The 23,600-nt window shown below is 44.4% G+C and overlaps 1 protein-coding gene across 5 annotated transcripts in view; it reads right to left on the reverse strand.

Annotated features, from left to right (window-relative positions):
* Cdk5rap1 (CDK5RAP1 mitochondrial tRNA methylthiotransferase) overlaps positions 1-23,600 on the reverse strand; it is a 34,154-nt gene that overhangs the window by 8,020 nt on the left and 2,534 nt on the right. For all 5 annotated transcript variants that reach the window (XM_076570931.1, XM_076570929.1, XM_076570926.1 and 2 more), the window contains 11 exons: positions 22,853-23,183; positions 20,309-20,412; positions 19,680-19,714; positions 18,115-18,215; positions 12,905-13,115; positions 11,779-11,899; positions 10,904-11,134; positions 9,022-9,119; positions 7,153-7,208; positions 5,371-5,501; positions 2,257-2,406 (listed from right to left, as the gene is read on the reverse strand). In XM_076570931.1, the coding sequence (XP_076427046.1) occupies positions 2,257-2,406; positions 5,371-5,501; positions 7,153-7,208; positions 9,022-9,119; positions 10,904-11,134; positions 11,779-11,899; positions 12,905-13,115; positions 18,115-18,215; positions 19,680-19,714; positions 20,309-20,412; positions 22,853-23,162 (1,548 nt within the window). In that variant the 5' untranslated portion in view covers positions 23,163-23,183. The remainder of the gene's footprint in view (positions 1-2,256; positions 2,407-5,370; positions 5,502-7,152; positions 7,209-9,021; positions 9,120-10,903; positions 11,135-11,778; positions 11,900-12,904; positions 13,116-18,114; positions 18,216-19,679; positions 19,715-20,308; positions 20,413-22,852; positions 23,184-23,600) is intronic.

A 23,600-nucleotide genomic window follows, 5' to 3' on the forward strand; every position in this document is an offset into this window, starting at 1 on the left:
TCTGCCCCTGGCCAAGTGACTTGTGAAACCAACCAATCACAGAGCAGGACAGTAGAATCCTGGCCCTAGGGCCCAGGACCAGGAAAAGAAACACAGCCTGGGTTTGGGACCTGAGCCAGAGAAATAAACACTTTATCCCTAAACCCAGAACCAAGGAAACATGCCCTGACTCTGAAACTAGTGCCTAGAATCAGAGTCAGTGAAAGAAATGTGCCCTGGCCTTAGAGGTAGTGTCAAAAGCCAAGAAAAGCCAGTGAAAGAGACACAGTTTGGCCCTGAAATCAGGGCCATCTCTGTCCCTAGCCCACAAAACTGACCAATCCCTGGGCAGAAAAAAAACTAACCAATCACGGGCTGACTCCACCCCCAGGACATCCTATATAAACCACCCTTCCTGGTCAGTTGTGGGCTGTTCTCTCCACACTGGTAGAGGCAGATATTCTCCTGGACTCCTCCTTCCTGAATAAATCTCTTTCTCAAAAGAGTTTTGGGTGTGAAGACCTTCATTCACTGGTGCATAGAAGAACCTAGCTGAGATGTCCCATAGTGGACTGAGCAAGGGGGAGCTGAATAGAAGAACCTTGCTGAGATGTCCCTCAATGGACAGAGCAAGAGAAAGCTGGAAAATAACACTTTTCTCCTGAGCCTGAGGAGATTTGCTACATTTTTGCAATTTCTTAGGCCGGAGAAGCAGAGCTCTGCTAGGAAGCCCCCTTAAGTGGGGGCTGAACAAAGCTCAGCTAGGAGAGAAGCAGGATTGCTATATTCTGCGGGGAGATTATCCCCCATCACACCAGGTATTGCCTGACTCTCCAGTCAGGATACCCTTCCCTGCTGAAGCAGTTCCAGGCCTGACTTTCCCAAGAAGTCAGAAAAACTTCCCCTCCAGGGTTGGGCTGCCTCTTTGCAGCTCCAGCCACCAGAGCTGTCCTAAGCAGCTCAAGGTGTTGCCTGAACAGGAAGTAGACTCTCAGGAGAACTGGACTGGACTCATCTCTGACTTCTAGCCACAAAATTAAAAGAAATAATTTCTATTATTTAATCCAAAAAAAGGAAAGGGAAGGAGTCAGGAAGGGAACAGATGGAAAGAAGAATGAAGAGGAGACGAAGAAAGGGAAGTGGGGAAGGGAGAGAGAAAGGGAAAAGAAAAAGGGAAAGAAAAACAGAAAGGTCAATAAACCTTGATGGCAACAGAAAGAGATGTATTTCCTAAGAAGATAAAATTTCCAATAAAAACATCTATGATTTCTCGTCAGAAACATGAAGGCCAGTACAAGTTCCAGCAAAACTACCCCTTGGGGGCTGGAGAGATAGCTTAGCAGGTTGGAGCAATCGCTGCTCTACCATAAGGACTACAGTCCAGACCCTAGGGCACACTCAAGAGAGACTCACATACATCTGTAACTCCAGCTCCAAAAGATCTGACACCCTCTTCTGACCTCCTTGAGAACTCAAATATACACAAATGCACACACCACACACAGACACACACAGACACACACACACACACACACACACACACACACACACACACACACACACTAAAAATAAATCCTTAAAGAAAATATCCTTTGGGAAAGAAGCAGAAATGAAGACAACCCAAAATTAAGAAAATTTAAGAAAATCTATCACTAGAATATTCACAGGAATATTCACTAGAATATTCACAGGAAGTTCTCTAAATATAAAATATTAGGAAGAAAGAAAAAAATATGGAATGGTTATATACATAGAAAATTCAAAACAACAGCTGGGTAATTGTGGCACATAACTTTAATCCTAGCACTTGCAAGGCAGAGGCAGCAGATCTCCGAGTTCAAGGCCAGCCTGGTCTACAGAGTAAGTTCTAGGACAGCCAGGGTTACTTAGAGAAACCCTGTCTCAAAAAACCAAAGAAAAGAAAATTCAAAACACTAACAAGAAAATAAACCATCAAATTCAGCAAGGTCATAATATGCAAGATAAAAGTAAACATTTTGGGCTGGGGATTGTATAGTGTTTGTCTAGCATGCAGGGGACCCTGGGTTTGATACAACACCACATAACCTGGGCACGATGGTGCACTCCTATAATCCCAGTGCTTAGGAAGATACAGGCTTCAAAGTCACCCTTGGCTACATAGCAAGTTCAAGGTCAACCTACATGAGACTAGATCTCAAAAAAAAAGGTCATGTAAGACCTAGATAAAGAAAACACATAGTGTTATTTTAAAAGGCAAAAACTAAAACTCTAAGAAAAAGATGCATGTGACCTTACCCCCTCAACCAACACCAGCTGGGTACAACCCACTGAGGTCTGATTGGCTTTTGAAGCCTCTTCTCTGAAGACAGTAATAAGTTCCTCCAGACGTCTTAATTTTACTTCTTCTGGAACATCATCCTTCAGCCTATGATAGGCTCGTGTCTTCTATTAACAAACAAAACAGAACAGAGTCACTAACGAGTTGTAGAATCCTCAGGGCACAAGGAGGGAATATATTCATTCCACTCACAGTTACATATGTAGCGTGGCCCAAAACCCACACCTGGGCCAGACTTATTTCTCTAGTTCTAGGAACATTCCATGAGAAAATGGTAACTGAAGTAGAATCTTTGTAGAGGCATTCTAAATTTAGCACATGCAAACCACACTCAAGGCTGGCAGGATAGGTCAGTGGCAAAGGTGCCTGCCACCAAGCCTGATGACCTGAATTCAATCCTAGAACCCACACAGTGGAAGGAGAGACCCAACTCCAGCAAGTGGTCCTCTAACCTACACACACACTGCAGCACATGCACACCCCTACCAACACATACACACAAAATAAATGAGCTTATAAATAAATACGTTTTTAAAAGAAAGTAAGACTCAAATTAGTCTTCATATTTGTCCTAAGTTTATATTTGGGCACAAACTAAATAATCCATGCACTAAGCTATTCACCACAGTGTTTATAGAGACACAGATGTAAAGCAGCTGAAATACTCACCAACTAGTACCCAGTAAATTATGGTTTATCAACAAAATGAAATATTAAGCAACTGTTAATAAGATAGCTCCACAAATACTAATGTAATTGTTCTAAAATACTCTGCAAACTGAAATTAGCAAAATACAATCAGTGTGCATGTCTTTGATGTAGAAAGTATTCATGTTTATAAACACATGAAATATATCCAGAAAGTGATAAAAGAAATCACTAAGAGTAGTCGCCTTCAAGAAGGGAACTAAACCTGGGAGCAACAAAAGGAAGAAGTGTTTCGATTTTTGTTTTGTTTTCTTTTTTTGAGACAGAGTTCTCTGTGTAGCTTTGGAGCCTTTCCTGGAACTCACTCTGTAGCCCAGGATGGCCTCAAACTCACCGAGATCCGCCTGCCTCTGCTTTCCAAGTGATGGGATTAAAGGCATGCACCACCACTGCCCGGCTAGGAAGAAGTGTTTTAACCTTCACACTTTATACCATAAGCACTAGGCCATATTACCTAGTCAGAAACAATAATCATCCTCAAAAAGTATCTAAAAACTATCCTGGGTATACACTTACATGTCTTTATGCTCATGCTCAAATCAAGTGAAGAACCACTGAGCTAGGAAAAAGCCAAGGAATAAGAGAAAAAGCTAAAGACATTCGAACCAACCTGCCCTGAAAGAACTACCATACCCACAGAGGAAAACTGAACGGGGAATGGGTATAGATCTGCTTGATGCTGGCCTGCTGTTAGCGATGATAACTATCCTGACGGCACACTTATGTGTAGGAAGCACCACTCTAAGTTGTACACACCATCTTAACAGGCCTCAAAACAGCCCTGAGCTGGTGTCGTTCTCACTTCACACAGCAACCAAGGACTCTAGACAAGGTCACTGTTACTACACGACAAAGGCACAATTTGAGGGCCATACTTCCACTGTGTGCTGAAAGGCCATTTATACTGACTACAGAACACTGAGCACTGGGCTTTAGTTTTGTCTTGATTTACTTGTTTGTTTGTTTTTGATTTGAGACCATCTCAGTCTGTAGCCCAGGCTGGTTTCAAACTTGAAATTCCCCTGCATCAGCCTCCTAAGTGCTAGAATTACAGGCATATATCACCAAACTCAGCTACTGTAAAATATTCATAAATAGGAACACTAGCGTGGTAGTATTTTTCGTGTCAAATTGCTGACGTTTGCTGATTGTGGTGGCTAACATCTATAACGGTAATGATCAGGCAGCTAAGTGAAGTAGAAAGAAAACAGGCTTGAGGCCAGCCAGAGCTTTATATTAAGACCTTATCTCGGGGCTGGAGAGATGGCTCAGAGGTTAAGAGCACTGACTGTTCTTCCAAAGGTCCTGAGTTCAATTCCCAGCAACCACATGGTGGCTCACAACCATCTGTAATGAGATCTGGTGCCCTCTTCTGGCCTGCAGTCATACATGCTGTATACATAATAAATAAATAAATCTTTAAAAAAAAAAAAAAAAAAAAAAGACCTTATCTCAAAACAATGGCTAAAATTTGACATAACATATAAAATTAACTACAGAAAAGAAAACAATTGACATTAAGATTCTGTGATTTAGATGGCTGTGGTGACACACACCTTCAATCCCAGCAATCAGGAGCAGAAGAAAGCGCACAGACCCTGTCTCAAAACAAAAAACAAACAAACAACAACAACAAAAAAAAAACAACAAAGATCTTAGGATTTCACTGTGGTGATATATTGTGTATCAAATAAAGGTTGCCTAAGGATCAGAGAACAGAGCCAGCCACTAGATTAAGCATAGAAGCCAGGCGATGGTGGCACACACACCTTTAATCCTAGCACTCAGGAGGCAGAGATGCATCTGAATCTCTGAGTTTAGAGCCACCCTGGACTACGTGAGATTGATTCAGTCTGCGAGAAAAACAGAGCCAGGCATTGATGACACACACCTTTAATCCCAGTACTTGGGAGTCACACGCCTTTAATCCCAGCACTTGAGATCTCAAGCCTTTGCTACCAGTATTTTGGAAGCATACACGCCACTAATCCCAGCACTGAAAAGGAAGTGAAATGGCTGGGCGGAAAAAGGCATATAAGGCCTGAGGAGACAGGAACTAGAAGCCCTTTCCGCTGAGGACTCAGAGGCTTTCAGTCAGAGGATTCGTGGAGATAGGATCTCGTCTTCCATTCGGCCTGAGGATTCGGTAGTGGTGAGAAGTTTCTCTAGTGGCTTGTTCCTTTGTCTCTCTGATCTCTCAGTATTTACCCCAATATCTGGCTCCAGGTTTTTTTTATAAGACTTTAGGAATTTCACAACATTTGCAACATTTCACAAAGTCAAACTCTTTTCTACCCAACTACCTCCATTCAGTCCCGAGCTGGTAAGAGAGTGATGCTAATTGTCTCCCATCTGGGACTCACCTGTCTCATGCTGTATGCGAAGAGAAAACCAGTATTATATTGAACTTCTCGAAGTAAAGACACTGTCTGCAGGTGATCGTCCTCTGTCTCTCCACAGAAGCCAGTGATGAAGTCACTGCTGAGGCTCACACCTGTCAACAGACAGCAAAGGACAGAGGACCAGTGCTTAGAGTACTGCTACTGCCTACCTCAGGGGGAATGTGGGCATTTACAGGTTACAGAAGGGAGGAAAGCAAATGGGACGCATTTCCAGACTACTCAGAAGTCATTACCGAGCAAGGGGAAAGAGGCTTGCATTTCCACGTCCTGCCGGAACTGGCTTCTCACTCTACATTTCCTCACGCACTAGAAAGCAAATCTTGGCTTCAAATGCTGGATTCAGAGATAGTGCAGAAGCGCAGTTTCAAACGGCCCTGCTTTTGCAGGGGAGGGGTGGGAGACAGTGCTAAAGACTGAACCCAGAGCCTGTATGTGCTAGACAAGCACTCTACCTCCAACATTCCAGCTCCCAGGTCCTGCTTTCACGCGTCAACCTTTCGGTGCTTCACACAAACATATACATCTCTGTATCTTATTTTGTTGCTATTGTTTGGAGATAGGGGATTGTTTGTCCACTGTGCTAGGGACAAAACCTAGGGTCCCTAGCACCTGCCTAATTATAGTGGAATACATAGTAGTGCATGTTTATAATCCCAGCAATAGTAATAAAGACGGAAGATCAAGTTCAAGGCCACCCTGAACAACATAACAAGAGACTGTGTCAAAATTCAAGTGCTAGGTACTCAGGTACTTATGTTTTTGTAGCTTTGGTCCCCCCAGTACTGAGACTGAGCTCAGGGCTTCACACATGCTATTCAAGTGTATATCCTCAGCTCCCCCCACCACCCTTTTTTGAGACTGGGTCACATATAGCCCAGATGACCAAAGATGACCTTGAGTTTATCCTGCCTCCATCTAGAGTGCTAGGATTATAGGCATGTGCCACCAAGCCTCATTTTATGACATAATAAGGATCAAGCCCAGGGTCTTGTGCATGGTAGACAAGCACTCTTACTAACTAAGCTATATGTCCATCCCCCTCAATAGTTACACACTTTTTTAAAGATTAGTTTTGATGATGTGTATGCGTGTGGGTGTGTGCATGAGAGTGCAAGGGCCTACAGGTTAGAGGCACTGGATCCCCCTGGAGCTGGAGTTACAGGCAGTTGTGAGCTGCAGAGCATGGGTGCTGGGAACCGAACTTGGGTCCTTTGCAAAGTCATGTGTGCTTTTAACCACCGAGTGATCTGGCCTGCCTGAGTTTTTACACTAAGAGTATTTAGTTTTAGAAACTTTTGTATGGGGGTTGGAGAGATGGCTCAGCAGTTAAGAGCACTGGATGCTCTTCCAGAGGACCCAGGTTCGGTTCCCAGCACCCACATGACAGCTCACAGCTGTCTGTAACTCTAGTTCCAGGGGATCCAACACCCGTACACAATATATGCAGGAAAACACCAATACACCTAAAATAAAATTTAAAAAAATTCAAGTGCTAGAGATGCAGTTCAGTGACAGAGCATATGCCCACAAGACATGAGGCTTGGATTCCATCTCTTGCAATACATACACAGTCAGAAAGATGGAAAAGAAAGTGGAACAGAGAGAGGAAAATAGGAAGCAAAAAATGAACATAAAAGTAGCAAAAACTATGAAATGACACCATAAGGAATTTGCCAAAGAGGCTAGTAATTGAGCAAGATGAATGTGGACTGTGGTAAGGTGCTCAACGTTTCTTAAAAGTACCTGGGATACATTCTCTGATGTGATGAACCAATGCCACATAAGCTTCCCTTGAGTATCTGCAGTAAAGAACAAGAAGTAAAGACCTAGATAAAATACTCATTCTTTTTTTTTTTTTTTTTTTTTTTTGGTGGGGGAGGGTCAGGGTCTCATGTAGCTGGAGTTACCCTTAACTTCTGTTCCACTTAGCTCTACCTCCCAAGTGCTTGGCCCATAGGGTTAAACCACCATACCTGACTCAATCTTATTTAAATGAACGCTATCGAGAGATAATAATGAATTCCCACATGTATTCATTTTTCGATTTGAGATTTCACAGCCACAAAACTCCACAGAGGAGTACAGGGAAGCAACCCTTTGGGCCAGTGAGATGTTCCAACAAGTAGATACTTGCTACCAAACCTGATGACTTCAGTTCAATCCCTGGAACCTACGTGGCAGAAGAAAACACCAACTCCTGACAATTGTCCTCTGATTACCATATACACACATGCTCCAGCTCCTAAGGACCTTTCATTTAACAAATCAAGAAGAAATTAAACACTTAAAAGGCCCTCTCAGGGCTGGAGAGATGGCTCAATGGTTAAGAGCACTGGCTGCTATTGCAGAGGACCCAAGTTCAGTTCCCAGCACCCACATGGCACCTCACAATCATCTGCCACTCCAGTTTCAGGGAATCTGCTGCCTTCTGGCCTCTGTGAGCACTGCATGCACAAGATATAGACATACATGCAGGCAAAACACCCATACACATAAAATACAATTTTAAGAAAGAAAAAAAAAAAAAGAAGACCTCTAAATCTTTGCCTCTGTGGAAAACAAGGCAAAGTTCTATTGCTATGAACTTTGCCTTAGGTCCTATCAGCCCCCAGTCTCACCTCTGCAGATTTATTTCCAAAGTGAGTCATAATCTGCATTTGTATTCTAAGACCCAAAACTTTATTATTCCTGCAAGCTAAAAGGCTAAACCTTCAAATATGGCACTGAAAGGACCAAGCAGATGTCATAACAGTCTGCTCAGTCTCCTCTCAGAGATCAGGCCTTAATTTCAGTTTCTTGAAACTTGAGCAAGCAGTTTCTGGGAGGGCCATAAACAAAGACATAGTCCTTGCAGTAGCTCCCTTTCTGCACATGCTCTGACTGCTCAAGATTCAGCCAGTTGTTTACTGTCTGGGACCCCTCACCAACTTAGAGCTACGTGCATGGGTCAATGTGAACATGTGAAGCCATCCAGCCTCCATGGCAGCTTAAGGACAGAGCCTGGGCCACTGAGCCAGCCCCCACAGTCAGTATGTGCTAGGCCAGCCAGCCCCTATGGCAGCTCAAGGACAAAGTCTGGGACTTGTCCAGGCCTGGCCACAAATGATAACTGTAACCCCCAACCAGTAAATTCAGAGGTTACACACCCTCACCCAATCATATGATGCAAAGGCTTGTACCACGCTGCTTGCGGTTTTTCCCTTTAAAAACCCCTCACCCTGAGAGCTCAGGGCCGTCCTCCTTCACCTGGCTAGCCAGTGTGCTGGACTCTAACCAAGCCAGGGCTTGCTTGTTATCAATAAACCCCTGTGTGTTTTGCATCGGATATCGGCTCTGTGGTGGTCTTGCTAGGGGGTCTCGAGATGTGACCACAACAGCACTCAGCAAGCACTTAATTTAAAATTGTTAAGCAAATGAGAGACTCATTGCTTACTCTGCTTAGGGGATGCACAGAAGCAAGTTCACCTGTCCATAGATACATTCAAACAACACTCACTTACTAATTTGTTACTGTGTGTTGTATACTAAACTAGGTCCTTAGCAACAAATCAGTGTTTAGTGATTCAGAAAATCTGGAAAGGTAAATGATGTCCTCTCCCCAGTAAGTCTGACCCTCTCCGCATGGCATCCAGCACACGGTTGCTTCCACTCTGGGCTGGCAGGTGGATCTGCTTACAGATGTTGTGTCTCTCGTGAATCAGCTGTAGAACCTGATTAAACAGAACACATTGTAGGTTAAGTCTCACCAAAGAATCCTGTAAAAAAGGATACTTCCTACATTCTGGGAAGGGTTGCTATTGTTTTGTTTTTGGTTTGGTTTGGTTTTGTCTGAGAAAAGATTTCACTATGTAGAGCAGACTGTCTCTAACTCAGCAATCTGCCTGACTGCCTCCTGAGTGCTGGAATCAAAGGCGTGTAACACAGTACTCAATAGTGTACTCCTCTCAGTTTCTCTTCAGAGGCTGATTTTCAAATTATTAAAAGGGTGATTGGGAACTGAGGATAAAGCCCAGATAGTACACTGACTGCCTGGCATGCAGGAGGCTCTGGGTTCAATCCTCTCAGCACTGCAGAAAACTAGGCATGATGGTGCACATCTGTAATCTTAGCACTTAGGAGAGGGGAAGAATGAGGAGTTCAAGGCCAGCCTCAACTACATAGACCAACATGGACTGAGACCGGTCTCAAAAAATAGAAAGAGCCAGGCAGTGATAGCACATGCCTTTAATCCTAGCACTTGGGAGGCAGAGGCAGGGAGATCTCTGAGTTAGAGGGCAGCCTGGTCTATAGAGTGAGATTCAGGACAGCCAGGGTTGTTCACACAGAGAACAGCCCTGTCTTGACAACACAGAGAAACCCTGTCTTGACAACAAACAAACAAACAAAGAACTTTTTATTATTCAGTAAGAAGACAATCCAATCTAGGTAGAAAAAGTGGATAAATGGATTTAGAGCAAAAATGTGTGCTGTTTACTCAATGTGTGGCACTGGACCAAGTTTGAAACGTATTCATTCTCAACAACCCACTAGGTTATTATACTCTCTTTTCCCAGATAAGGACAGCAAACTAAAAAGTATCTTTATATATCTACTAGCAAAAGAGTACAACATCTGGAATTTGGATGATTTTTTTTTTCCCCTCTTTGACATTTAGTTTTGTTTTTTTGTTTCTTAAAACATAGTCGCTGGGTGATAGTGGCACACGCCTTTAATCCCAGCACTCGGGATGCAGAGGCAGGCAGATCTCTGTGAGTTCGAGGCCAGCCTGGTCTACAGAGTGAGTTCCAGGACAGCCAGAACTGTTTCACAAAGAAACCATCTCAAAAAAAAAAAAAAAAAAAAAAAGCCATGTTGCTAAGTTGCCTGGACTGGACTGACCCTCACTATGGAGCTAAGGCTGGTTAACCTATGTTAACTTCCCAAAGCTAAGATTATAAACATACATCACACACTGGGCAAGAGCTGGATTTGAGCCCAAGTGTGTCTCTGGCTACAGTCTGGTGCTTTCCCCAGACATCACATAGCCTCCCTGGCTGGTCTCACTGTATCCCCACCAGCACCATCATGCAGATGCCCACCTTCATAAACTTCTCACCACACCAGTGGTCCCAAGTTCCCATTGCAAAACCATCCTATCACCTTCCTGACCTTAGGGGACTTTAAGTCTTGACAAAAGGCCAGTAGTTTTTTTTTTTTTTTCCAATTTTTCGAAACAGGGTTTCTATGTATAACAGCTTTGGCTGTCGTGGAACTCACTCTGTAGATAAGGCTGGCCTCAAACTCAAAGAGATCCACCTGCCTCTGCCTCCGAGTGCTGGGATTTAAGGCGTGTGCCACCACCACCCGGCAGGCCACAGTAGTTCTGCAAGGAGATATTGCAATGTAACACAGAATCCCCAAAGCCGAATTCAAGGTCTCTGCTGTATACTACTTCATCCAGGAAATGATATGCTATTAAAAGTTTGTCACAACACTAAATATCATCAACACTCACCTCATCAGGAAAATCCTTGGGGTGGGGAGAGGTGAAACGGATCCTCATTTCAGGGTCTATTCTTGAAACCTGATCCAGAAGATGAGAAAAACGAAGCCCCCCTTGTTTGGTTTTATAGTTGGTAGTAAAGCCACGGCTGAGGTTGGTCGACACTGCATTATTGAACTGGACCTCTGAATTGTCCCGAAAACTATTAACATTCTGACCAAGAAGAGTCACTTCTTTTAGCCCCTAAAAATAGGAAAAACATGTTGAAAACAAGTTTGAAACTTCTTGAATAGTATCATGTTAAACCACTAATTAAAAATTAGCTCAGTCTACCAAGAGCCATGCAAAAACTTGTCTTTAATCCAATAATTTCACTATGGAGTGTCTTTTTTTTTTTTTCTCAAGACAGGGTTTCTCTGTGTATCTAGAACTCACTCTATAGACCAGGCTGGCCTTGAACTCACAGAGATCCACCTGCCTCTGCCTCCCAAATGCTGAGATTAAAGGTGTGCACCACCACTGCCCGGCCACACTGGAATATCTTATCTAAAGACTGAACAACAGAATAAAACCTTACGTACAGAGTATGCATGCCTGTGATCCCAACACTCAGGAAGTAAAGGCAGGTTTTTGTTACCATTTCAATCTCTTAAACAGAATATATCTATCCTAAAGGAGTTTTGTACTGTAAGAGAGTTAAAAATGGAGAGGAGGGGACAATTTTAGTATTTCAGCAGGTGGAAATAAAGATTTTACAGGCTGCCAGTGATGAAACTATCTGTGGATAGGAAAGAGGCAAAAGAGACACCACAGTCTACAAAATTAGAGGGGTTTGCCCTCAGCCTGTCCAGAACATGCTCATTCAAAGAAAACTCGGATAGCCTTACCTGCGCAGAAAGCTTCCTCACCTCCTCCAGGATGGAGGCAACGGGCCGACTCCTCTCGCGGCCACGGGTGAAAGGAACGATGCAGTAGCTGCACATGTTGTCGCAGCCCCGCATGATGGACCTGGGGAGGAAGGAAGCACCAGGACACCGCCTTCAGAGCAGCACCGCTGTCTTAGCAGGGCGCCAGCTCTCCAGCTCTCCTGGGATTTTTCTTTGGCTCTGGATCCTCCTGCCTCTAAGCTCACACTGAACTAACGTGAGATCTGTCCGTACATAATCACGGACTATGAAGCAGACTATAACTGGGAGACATGTTGGTGAGGAAGCACGGTGGTGAGGGAAGAGGTCAGACTCAGCACTGCGGAGCTCCTACTGTTTTTATAGGTATATCAGCTGGAACTTTTATGTAGAGATTGAAAGCAAACTATGTCCATCTATGATATAAAAGAGACCCTGAATTTAAAATATAGTTTGCACTTCTCATACAATCTTTTTCTTTGAGACAGGGTCTTCTCTGGGTCAGACTAGACTTAAACTTGTATGTAGCAAAAAACCTGGAAGAGGGTCTCGAACGCCTGATGCTCCTGCCTCCATCTCCCTCGTGTTATGTTTATAGATATGCATCTGACTCCAGCTTTGGTTTTCTGACAGTCTCTCAATGGAGCTCTGAATTAATTGCCTAGTACGTGCTATGGAGCCCAGACTGTCCTTGAACTCACAGTAGGTAAGGTTTCTGCCTCCTGCTTTAAAAAAAAAAAAGTTTTTCTATCAAGAAAGTCCAAGGTATTTCCTTAAAGGAAAATAAACATAGAACAATAATATTTATATTTTAAAAGGAGGGTATGGAACATATCCATATGAGTATATGACTGCATATTCAAGGGACAGTTCTAGAAGGATTAAATAAAAATGACTGACATGCAAACCTCTGAGAAATGGCCTGAGAGAGCAGGGCTGATGGGTGTGAGGGAGTCTTACTATATCACGTGTTGGTTTCTGTATGTTGTACCATTCCTGTTCAAATGCATTCCTTTCCCTTATGTCCAACATAATAAGATTAAACACGCCATTTCAACAGCAAGAGAGAAGGGAGAAGCTCATCCCCAAGTCTCACAGAATGACTCACACGAAGGCAGAAGTGGCACTGGGGCTCGTCTGGACTGGCATGACATCCGCATAGGTCTCATCCAGAGAGAGAAGCACGTTTGCTGCCTGCTGGCCCGACTCCACAACAGCCAGCAGCCGGGGAAGGTCACGATAGGCATCTGGACCAGCCAAGAGATCCACCATTTTCTCCCTGTTGAGGATCTCTCCCTTCAGTCTCTCAGCCATGCAGCCTAGGAAGTAAAAGGAACTAGTACCTCTTCCGTAGCTCATCTGGTTTCCTGGCTTTTGCTCAGTGCACATGATTTATAACTTGTCCTGGAGACCAGGGCACAGAAAACTTCTCTGAGAGTTTAGTATTATCCTTCAAACTAGACCCGTAGCACTGAACCCACATCTTCAAATACAAGAAAACCACAGAAATATTCAGAGCAACTCAGTTAAATGCCTGGGGGTGCAGGGAGGCATCCAAGAGCCTTTCCCCCATTCTTTCCACCACTGCTGGAGATGGAAGTCCGAGCTTCCCACATACTAAGCAAGCACACTGCATTCCCTGCCCCTCAAAAGCCTCTCAAAGATGAACTACCTCTTCTACAGTTAAAAGTTACCGCTAAGTTAGAAGATATTTTACATCAGAAGCCTATTTATAAGTTTACAACTACACTTACTCTTTTTCCTCTTTCAGCCCACAATACTTACTAAACCCATGAGAAGTGACACAAATAATTATGCTCATGAAATTGATACCCCCAAACCATCATTTTATTAAGGCCATAAAACTTTAAAGCATCCTTTTACAAACTCTTTGGAGTGGTGAGTTGGTTGGGGTTTCTTTATTTGTTTGTTTGTTTTTTCAAGACAGGGTTTCTCTGTGTAGCTTTGGAGCCTGTCCTGGAACTCACTCTGCAGCGCAGGCTGGCCTCGAACTCACAGAGATCCTCTTGGCTCTGGCTCTGCCTCCCGAGTGCTGGAATTAAAAGCGTGCGCCACCACCGCCTGGCTTGTTTGGGGTTTCTTTAAACATTTTTTGTTTGTTTGTTTATGTGAATGTGTGCTTGTGTATGAGTATGTGCACAAGAGTGCAGATGGCTGTGGAATTCAGTAAAGGGTGTTGGAACCCCTGGATCTGCAATTACAGGCAGTTGTGAGTTGCCCAACACAGATGCTGGAAACCAAACTTGGATCCTCTGAAACCAAACTGAAAGAATAATACACGCTCTTAACTGCTAATACATCTCTCCAGCCCCATAGTTTGTTTGTTTGTTTTTAAGATTTAAAAAAAAAGCCGGGCGGTGGTGGCGCACGCCATTAATCCCAGCACTCGGGAGGCAGAGCCAGGCGGATCTCTGTGAGTTCGAGGCCAGCCTGGGCTACCAAGTGAGTTCCAGGAAAGGCGCAAAGCTACACAGAGAAACCCTGTCTCGAAAAACCAAAAGAAAAAAAAAAAAAAAAAGATTTAAAAAAAAAAATTATTTATAATTATTGAGGCAGGGATGCACATGTGCCTGAGAAGAGGGCACTGGATACCTCAGAGAACTCGAGTTTCAGGTGACTGAGACATGGGAACCAACCCAGGTCCTCTAGAAGAGCAACATATGCTCTTACCACTGAGCCATCTCTCCACCCTAGTCCCATAGTATAAACTGTCATACTGACCCAACCTAAGCTCACCTGGGATGAGAGTCTTAATTGAGGAATCGTCTAGATCAGGCTGGTCTGTGGGCATGTCTGTGAGGATTGCCTTGATTGCTAATGGAAGTGGGAGGAGCCACCCCGGGCGTGGCATCATCATCCATGGCCGAGGCCCTGAACTATGAGTGAAGTGAAGCTAGCCAGCTGAGTAGAAGCAAGCCAACAAGAAATGGCGTGCGGCCGGGCGGTGGAGGTGCACGGCTTTAGTCCCAGTGCTCAGGAGGCAGAGACAGGAGGATCTCTGTGAGTTCAAGGCCAGCCTGATCTACAAAGGGAGTTCCAGGAAAGTCAGAGCTACACAGAGAAATGATGTGTTCATTCTCTCTCTGCCTTGACTGTGAATGTCACGTGACCAGCTGCTTCACTTCCTGCCTTCCTGCCTTGACTTCCCCTCGGTGATAAACTGTAACCTGGAACTGTAAAGCCAAACAAACCCTTTCCTCCCTTTCTGGTCAGAGTGCTTCATCACAGTAACAAAAATGAAACTAAGACACTCCCTGTGAAAACAATTAAAAATTACTCACAGCCAGGGCCAATGAGACAGACTGCTCAGCATGTAAAGGTGCTTGCAAATAAGCCTGCCACCTGAGTTCCATCCTGGGACCCACGTGATAGGATGAGAGAACCAACTTTTCCGTAAACTGTCTTCTGACCTCCACTAGCATGCTGTCACCCACACCAGGCAAATAAATTACATTTTTTTTAAATGTTCAAAAATTATTCACAGACAGACAAAGTGGTACAAGTTTGTAATTCCAGCACTTGGGGGACTAAAGCAGGAGTATGGCAATGCCTCTGAAACCATCTCAAAGTCACATATCAAATACCACACCAGCCAGACCTACATAGCAAGACCATGTCTCACACAGAACAAAGAAGGTGGAAACAACCTAAATGAATCAACCCAATAAACAGATATAAAAAAATGTAGCACAAATATACAATGTTATATTATTCAAGCTTTAAAAGGAAAGAGATTGAGATTGGAGGTATACCTCAGTGGTAGAGCACTTTCCTAGCATGTGAAACCCTGGGTTTAAATTCTAGCACCACTACCCCATTCACAAAAAAGGAAAGGAAATGTTGACACACACTATAACATATAGCCTAAGAATCTTACTGATGGTATGCAAAGTGGCACAGCCAAGTATACAAAGACAAATACTATATAAATCCATTTATAGGAAGTACCTAATATATCCAAAAACAGAAAATAGAATGATGGATGCCAGCAGCCAGAGGGAAGGTGAAACGTTAAGTTATTGCTTATGAAGGTGGATGGTAATTGTAAGTCCCTTGGGGCACAAGCGGCCAGGCCCCGCCCCTAGACTACTCTAACAGCCATAATAGCTGTTTCTAGCCCCTCTACACAGGGGGCCAAGCTCCACTCCATGGGACAAAAAAAACCTCCAAGATCAGGCCACAAAATCCCACCCTGGCTACCCTGGAAAGCTCCACCAACTCTATAAAGCCTGCCTCCTGCTCAGTTCTCTGCTGCTTCTCTCCCAGGCAGAGGCAGCCACTCCCCTGCATCTCTTCCAATAAATCTCTTGTGTGAGGTTTGCTGTACAGTGTGACTTTGTGGTATTCCTTGGCTCCTGACTGCCAGGATACCTTTGCCCTCAGAGCTGTAACACTTACAGTAGTAATGGCTGCCTAAGTATGTGAATATACTTAATACCACAGAACATATATAAAAACTATAAAAATGGCAAATTGATGTATACCATGATTATTTTAAGTTCTTTTTCCTTGGGGTTTATAAAATTCCTGAAGGATTTATACCCAAGGGCAACTATAATGAAGTGAAAAGGAATAAAACTCTAGCATCTTCCTAATCAATCAGTATAACTGGATACACTAGCTGTGTGTTGACATATCAAGAGTGATTGGGTTAACTACACTACAATGGACACAGTCCACTATGCATAAAGTTACATATATCAGCCAAATTCTGAGACAGAAAGGATGCAGAGATTTCGCTTTTGACTAGAGTGTTTTTTACATGGTGTGCACATGCTACGGTACACATGTGGAGGTCAGAGGACACAGTGGGGTCGTTGGTTCCCTCCTTCTACAATATGTGTCCCAGCATCAAAGTCAGGTCAGTAGACTAGATGGCGAGTGATTTCCCTGCTGAGCCACCCGGCCAACCCCCCAAGCAGTTATTTTTGAAATATGTTTCCTGGCCACCTAGACCAGAACTGTCCAAGAGAGCTTTCTAACAAGGTGAAGGGATGTGCTGGATGAAAATGATTGGAGGTGCTGTGTAAGCTGGTGGCCCCTGGTCAACTGTGGTTACTGAAAAGCTGAAATATATCTGATGCAAAGGAAGAAGTGGATTTTTGAAATTTTATTTTGGATGTGACTATTGACTACCATACTGGTCAGGGCAGACCTGGATTTTCACTTGGGCATGCTTCAGTAGTTCACATGGCAGATGACTATATGTAAACTCATGTTACCTCCAGACTCCAAATGCTAATCCTGTGTCTATTACTCTGTACTACATGAACTGCATCAGGCTCTAGGAAGAACACATGACTAACTGAGCATCTATTGTTTCTTTCTCTCCTTTTTTTTTTTTTTTTTTTTGGTTTTTCTTTTTTTTTTTTTTTTTTTTTTTTGGTTTTTCGAGACAGGGTTTCTCTGCGTAGCTTTGCGCCTTTCCTGGAGCTCACTTGGTAGCCCAGGCTGGCCTCGAACTCACGGAGATCCGCCTGGCTCTGCCTCCCGAGTGCTGGGATTAAAGGCGTGCGCCACCACCGCCCGGCTTTTTTTTGGTTTTTCAAGACAGGGTTTCTCTGTGTAACAACTCTGGTTGTCCTGCAACTCACTCTGTAGACCAGGTTGGCCTCTAACTCACAGAGATTTGCCTGCCTCTGCCTCCTGAGTGCTGAGATTAAAGGCGTGAGCCACTACCACCCAGCTAGATGCAAGCGGTTAAATCCCTCATAGCAGGAATACCATTATCCTATTCTTTTGAGGTTTTTGTTGGTTGGTTGACTGGTTTTTTGTTTTTGTTTTAGTTTTTTTGAGACAGGATTTCTCTGTATAACGGTCCTGGCTATTCTGAAACTCACTTATAGACTAGACTGGCCTCAAACTCACAGAAATCCAGCTGCCTCTGCCTTCCGAGTGCTGGGACCAAAGGCGAGTGCCACAACCACCTGGGTACCTATTATTTCTAATGAGCTTCATCTCACTTAATCTCGCAGTCTCTAACAGCAAGTAAAAGAGATGCACGGGGTAGATATGGCTAATTTACACCCTGGGATCCAGGCCTCTAAAGCAGCAGTTCTCAACCTGTGGTCACATACCAGATGTCCCGCATATCAGACATTCACATTACAATTCCTAACAGTAGCAAAATTACAGCTATGGAGTAGCAACAAAATAACTTTATAGTCGGGGGTCACCACAATGTGAGGAACTGCATTGAAGGGGTGCAGCGATAGGACGGTTGAGAACCACTGCTCTAAAGGAAAAACTCTAGGATCCCAAGTCTCAAAATGGAAAAATCTGCAAATGAATGTATACCTAGAATCCCAATCCTCAGAGGTACCCGGGAGCGTGGTCGCTTTGTCTTCAGGGCTTTCAGCTGATGTAAACGGTTCCAGATGGTCTGCTCAGCCTTCTCCCTGCAAAGACCCAAAGAGGCAAAAATGAGCACGATAGGAGAGCAGGTCAATGGGAAGAAAATGAAAGCCATCGGAGTCCTTAACTCAACAATATCCTCCCTGCACATCTCAAAATCCAGACTCGCCTTTAAACCAAACTCAAAAACTACAAGCTTCACAAGCCCTTCCCCAACTCTTCTGGGACTCTCTTCCCTTCAAGTATCCTCTACCTTAACTCTACTTCTCCTGAACCTGGAAATTTGTTTTTGTTGTTTCATACACTCTGTAGCCCAGGCTAACCTAAAAGACATTATGTAGCCTGAGCTGTCCTCAAACTCACAGCAACTCGTCTATCTTGACCACCCAAGTAGTGGGATTACAGGCATAAACCACCACCCCAGCTTGTACGATGTTTAGTTAACTTTTTCCATCAGGTGTTAGTGGGCCACTTACACACCTGTCCTAGTCCCTATACGAGACCAAGCTCCTTGAAGTCTAGCTTTATGGAAGAAGGTTCATTTCTGAATCTCTCATAACAACCGCTCAGTATCATTCCACAGAGGTCCCATAAAAAAATGTGTCAGATCAAGGAGTTAATGTTAAAGGCAGCTGTGAAAATAGTAACACTAACATGTCTTCAACAACAAACAACAACAAAAAGAGGATGTGTTTGCTTCTTTTAAAATCTGTTATGTGTATGGGTATTTTGTCTACATATATGTACACCACCACCCATGTGCCTAGTGCCTGTAGAGGGATCAGATCCCATGGAACTGGAACTACAGACGGTTGTGAGTTGCCATGTGCTTGCTAGGGATTGAGCCCGAGTCCTCTAGAAGAGCAGCCAGTGCTCTTAACTGTTGAGCCATCTCTCCAGTCTATCACTTTTGATGAACTTCCTATGATCAAGTACTTCCCGGCAAGCTCTGAAGATGTCACATATCTTCTCAGAATTCTGTTTCCCAACCACTGGCTACACCTCAAATCAGATGTATATATTATAAGAATATGCCATTAGTAGCCAGAAAACTTTAGGAAATTTGGGAGCTCAGCACTGTGAATTTAAAAATTCTAAATAATGTATAGAGCTTGGTTTGGGCATTTTTGTGACTACTGTTTACTTTTTAGACAGTTTCACTGTGTAGTCCAGGCTGGTCTAGAACTCACAATCCTCCCAACTTCTGCAGTGCTGAGATTACAAGTGTGTACTACCATGCCCAGATAAATGGGTTTGGTAAGAGAAACAACTTCACAGAACTGCTACTGTGAGAATTAAACTAATACATCCATGTATATTGTACACATGGAACCCAACACACAGGACATGCTCAGCAGATGTCAGCCAACTGTATCAATACTATCTTTATTACAGAGAAACTCTTAACTCTCACTGACCTGGAGTCATTGGCTCAACTCCATAAGTAAGCCTCCTTGACATGGTTACACACAATATATTTATTTCCTATGGAAAGAACAAATCTGTACCTGATAGAACACGTGACAAGAAGGATCACATCAGCCTAAGGGAGAACAAGAAAAAGAAACTTACAAGCTTTGAATTAGCCTTGCAGAATCACTACCACGCAGCCCACCTGCTTTTTTCCTATTATTACAGTGTTTCAACCATTTTTAAGGGTACAGTGCTATAATGGGAACACTTGAACACTACAGTGCAACCATCACCACCATCTCCTTCCAGAACTTCCCAGGGAAAGCGCTGTACCCATTCTGCACCAACTCCTCAAGCCTCACCTGCACTCTCCATAAAGTATCTTTCTTTGGCTCTGGTTTGGTCGAGTTGGGTTTGGCTGCTCTGGAGACACAATCATGCCCTGTAGTCAAACGGCCTCAAATTGTAGATCCTCCTGCCTCCACCTCCCAAAGCTAGGATTACAGACACAGGTGACCACACCAAGTCTGATAACCCCTTTCCTGAGGATGAACAGCATCATGAAAGCTGAAAACAGCTGGAACACCAGTGTATGCCAGTCTAGTGTACACAGCACTCAAAGGAACTAACTCAGGGGCAACTCTCTCCCTAAAACTCATCTAAGAGCCTACACCAAGGCAGGTAGCCCAGGCCCAGGGAACGGGGAAGCGGGGAATGCAAGCACCTCTTGAAGGTTGCTGGTCCGCAGGTAGCCGCTCTTCTGTAAAATGGACCAGGCTATCTCCGTGTCATTTACATTCATCTGGCAGCCGTAGGTCTCGAGGTAGACTGCAATGAAAGGTGGGCTGAGTGGGCAGAGGGCCACATGTCTTGGGCCTCCTTCCCAAAGCCTTCAGAAACACCTGAGGCAACTTGTTATCCACAAAGTCCCCTGTTGTCCTTGTTATCCACCAGGACCCTAAAATACCATCAACAGCCAGATGTACCCCCAAGTTAATAACAGTCTTTCAGAACAAAGGAAATACATCATACACACACACCTATTATAAACAGGGTATTTAAAATATAAGGGGAAAGTGCTCCTTAAGAAATAAGGAAATAGGGGCTGGAGAGATGGCTCAGAGGTTAAGATCACTGCTTGCTTTTCCAAAGGTCCTGAGTTCAATTCCCAGCAACCACATGGTGGCTCACAACCATCTGTAATGAGATCTGGTGTCCGCTTCTGCCCTGTGGGGATATGTGCAGACAGAACACTGTATACATAATAAAAAATTTGAAAAAAAAAAAAAAAAAAAAAAAAAAAAGAAATAAGGAAATAGCTGGGCATTGGTGGCACACTCCCAGCACTCAGGAGTCAGAGGCAGGTGGATCTCTGTAAGTTCAAGGCCAATCTGGTCTACAGAGTGAGTTTCAAGACAGCAAGGCTACACAGAGAAACCCTGTCTCGAGGAAGAAAAAAAAAAGGAGGAAATAGGGCTACAGAAACAACCAGAACAGGAAAGACTAACGATCATTTTCATCCATCTGAGGAAAAACTAAATTCAAGGCCCCATATTACTGTCCCCCCTCTAACAAGGAGGTTCTCTAGCCTCTGAAAGCTGCAGCACTGACTAGAGGGTACAAACACCACAGAATAAAAAAGAAGGCAGCCGCCAGGCGGTGGTAGCGCACGCCTTTGATCCCAGCACTCGGGAGGCAGAGGCAGGCAGATCTCTGTGAGTTGGAGGCCAGCCTGGGCTACAGAGTGAGATCCACGAAAGGCACAAAGCTACACAGAGAAACCCTGTTTCGAAAAAAAAACCAAAAAAAAAAAAAAAAGAAGGCAGCCATAGTAGCCATGGTGATACTATGAAGCAAAAGTACAAATTTACACCAAGTTGCAAAACATGAATTTCACACTGTGGTAGGCCCTTTCAAATCTTATTCTAGTTACTGCCCCGTTACCACCAGCAGGCTATTATTCCAAACGGAAGCCAGGCACAGTGGGCTCACATCCACAAAGCCAACACATGGGGGGCCACGGCAGGAGGACTGTCATGAATTGGAAGCCAGCATGAGCTACACAGTGGGCTACAGGCCAGCCTGGGCTAAAGAGACAGATTCTTTCTCAGAAAAGCAAAACAAAACAGGGGACAGGGGCTGGAGAGATGGCTCAGTGGTTAAGGGCACTGGCTGCTCTTCCACCAGAGGTCCTGAGTTCAATTCCCAGCAACCACATGGTGGCTCACTACAATCTATAATAGGATCTGATGCCCTCTTCTGGTGTGCAGGCACACATGCAGGCAGAACACTAGCTCTGGCGGGCCTAGAATTCATTATGTAGACAAGGCTAGCCTTGCACTCACAGAGCTCCTCCTGTCTCTGCTTGCCAAGTGCTGAGAAAAATGGTGTTTACCACAGGCCTAGCCAATTTTTTTTATATATTTTGGAAGGTGGGGGGCACATATGCCATAGCACAGGTTCAGAGGTCAAAGGACAATTTGTGGCAGTCAGTTTTCCCCTTCCACCATGTGGGTTCCAGGGATCAAACTCAGGTTATCAGACCTGAGGGCAAGCAACTTCTGAGTCATCTTGCCAGCCCCAAGAATAAAATTCTAAACCAGAAGTGATGGCAGACATCAGTAATTCCAGCAATTAGGAGGCTGAGGCAAGAGGATTATGAGTTTCAAACTAACCTGGGCTATACAGCAAGGCCCAGCTTCAAACGGGAGAGGGCAGGATTGGGCAAGATGGCTTAATAGATCAAGACTTCTGCCACCAAGCCTGATGACATGTGGAAGGAGACACCAACTCTCACAGTTGTCCTCTGACCTCCACATGTCACACACACACACACACACACACACACACACACACACACACACACACCACACACACACAATCACATAAACGATGAAATTTAAATGGAAATTTAAAATTGTAACTAGAACACAGATTACAGTGTTTCCAAAAGCAACCAAAGAGAGGACTCCATTTCCTGTGCAGAGCTTTTGAGTTCTGTTTTCTTTTTGAGGAGCTGAGGATGGAGCTCAGAGCTTCATGCAGGCCAGGCAATCCCTCTACCAAACAACTCTCCCCCAGGCCAGCCTCTGAGTCTCTCTACAGTAACGCTACTCGGCAGGGTCTGATGGTTCTATAACTGAGCAACCTGCCCACGCTGTTGACCCCCCACAGCCACAGTGTACTAAGAGAATAGCTAAAGCAGTCAAGCCAGAGGCCGCGGTGGCGCATGGAAGGAAGCCAAGGGGAAGAAAGAAGTAAAACTAACCTTTTCTCTGCCTTCCTAGAAGTTCATCCCCCGTGAGATAGGGGGGTGGGTCCTCCACTTCTGGAGAAGATGGTTTCTCTTGAAGAACCGAAGCACTTCTTAAAAAATGCTGAAAAGTTGGTCCGGTGGCTAGCCTGGAGCTGAAATCCTTCTGAACACCTTCTGAGCTCTGCCCCTCTGGACTAAGACATGAAGTGGTGGGGACACTGCTATGTGTCCTGGAGGTCCTGAGCAGCGGCCAGGACACAGAGGTCAGCGGCCCCCACTTTAGAGACCTCTGTGCTTGGAGGACACATTGTAAAGGCTGCATGGCGCACCTGCGGTCCTAAGTCTGCAAAAGAGTGAGACACACCGATATTACCACACTCTATATAGGTACTGACTGCTCTGGACACTTCCTTCTCACCAAAGCAGAAGAGAGTGTGCCTTGGGGTGGGGAGCATAAGAAGTGTTGAGACATAATCTCAGCATTATCTTCAGCTAGCCTGGACCTCACGATGTAATCAAGGCAGAGGAGTGGGGATGGAGGGACTAGGTTTTGTTTGTTCTTTCTTTCTTTTTTTTTTTTTTTTTTTTTTTGAGATCTTGATGTATAGTCCAGCCTCAAACTCTCCTCATTCTTCCTGCCTCAGTCTCCCAAGTACTAGAATCGCCAGCACAGACCACCATATCCAGTTCAAAGGTACTCCTGATAGCTTACCTTAACCCAAGCATGGTAAACCTATAGTCTCCGTGACTTGGGAGGCTA

Source organism: Peromyscus maniculatus, chromosome 4, assembly GCF_049852395.1.
Source record: "Peromyscus maniculatus bairdii isolate BWxNUB_F1_BW_parent chromosome 4, HU_Pman_BW_mat_3.1, whole genome shotgun sequence".
NCBI lineage: Eukaryota > Metazoa > Chordata > Mammalia > Rodentia > Cricetidae > Peromyscus > Peromyscus maniculatus.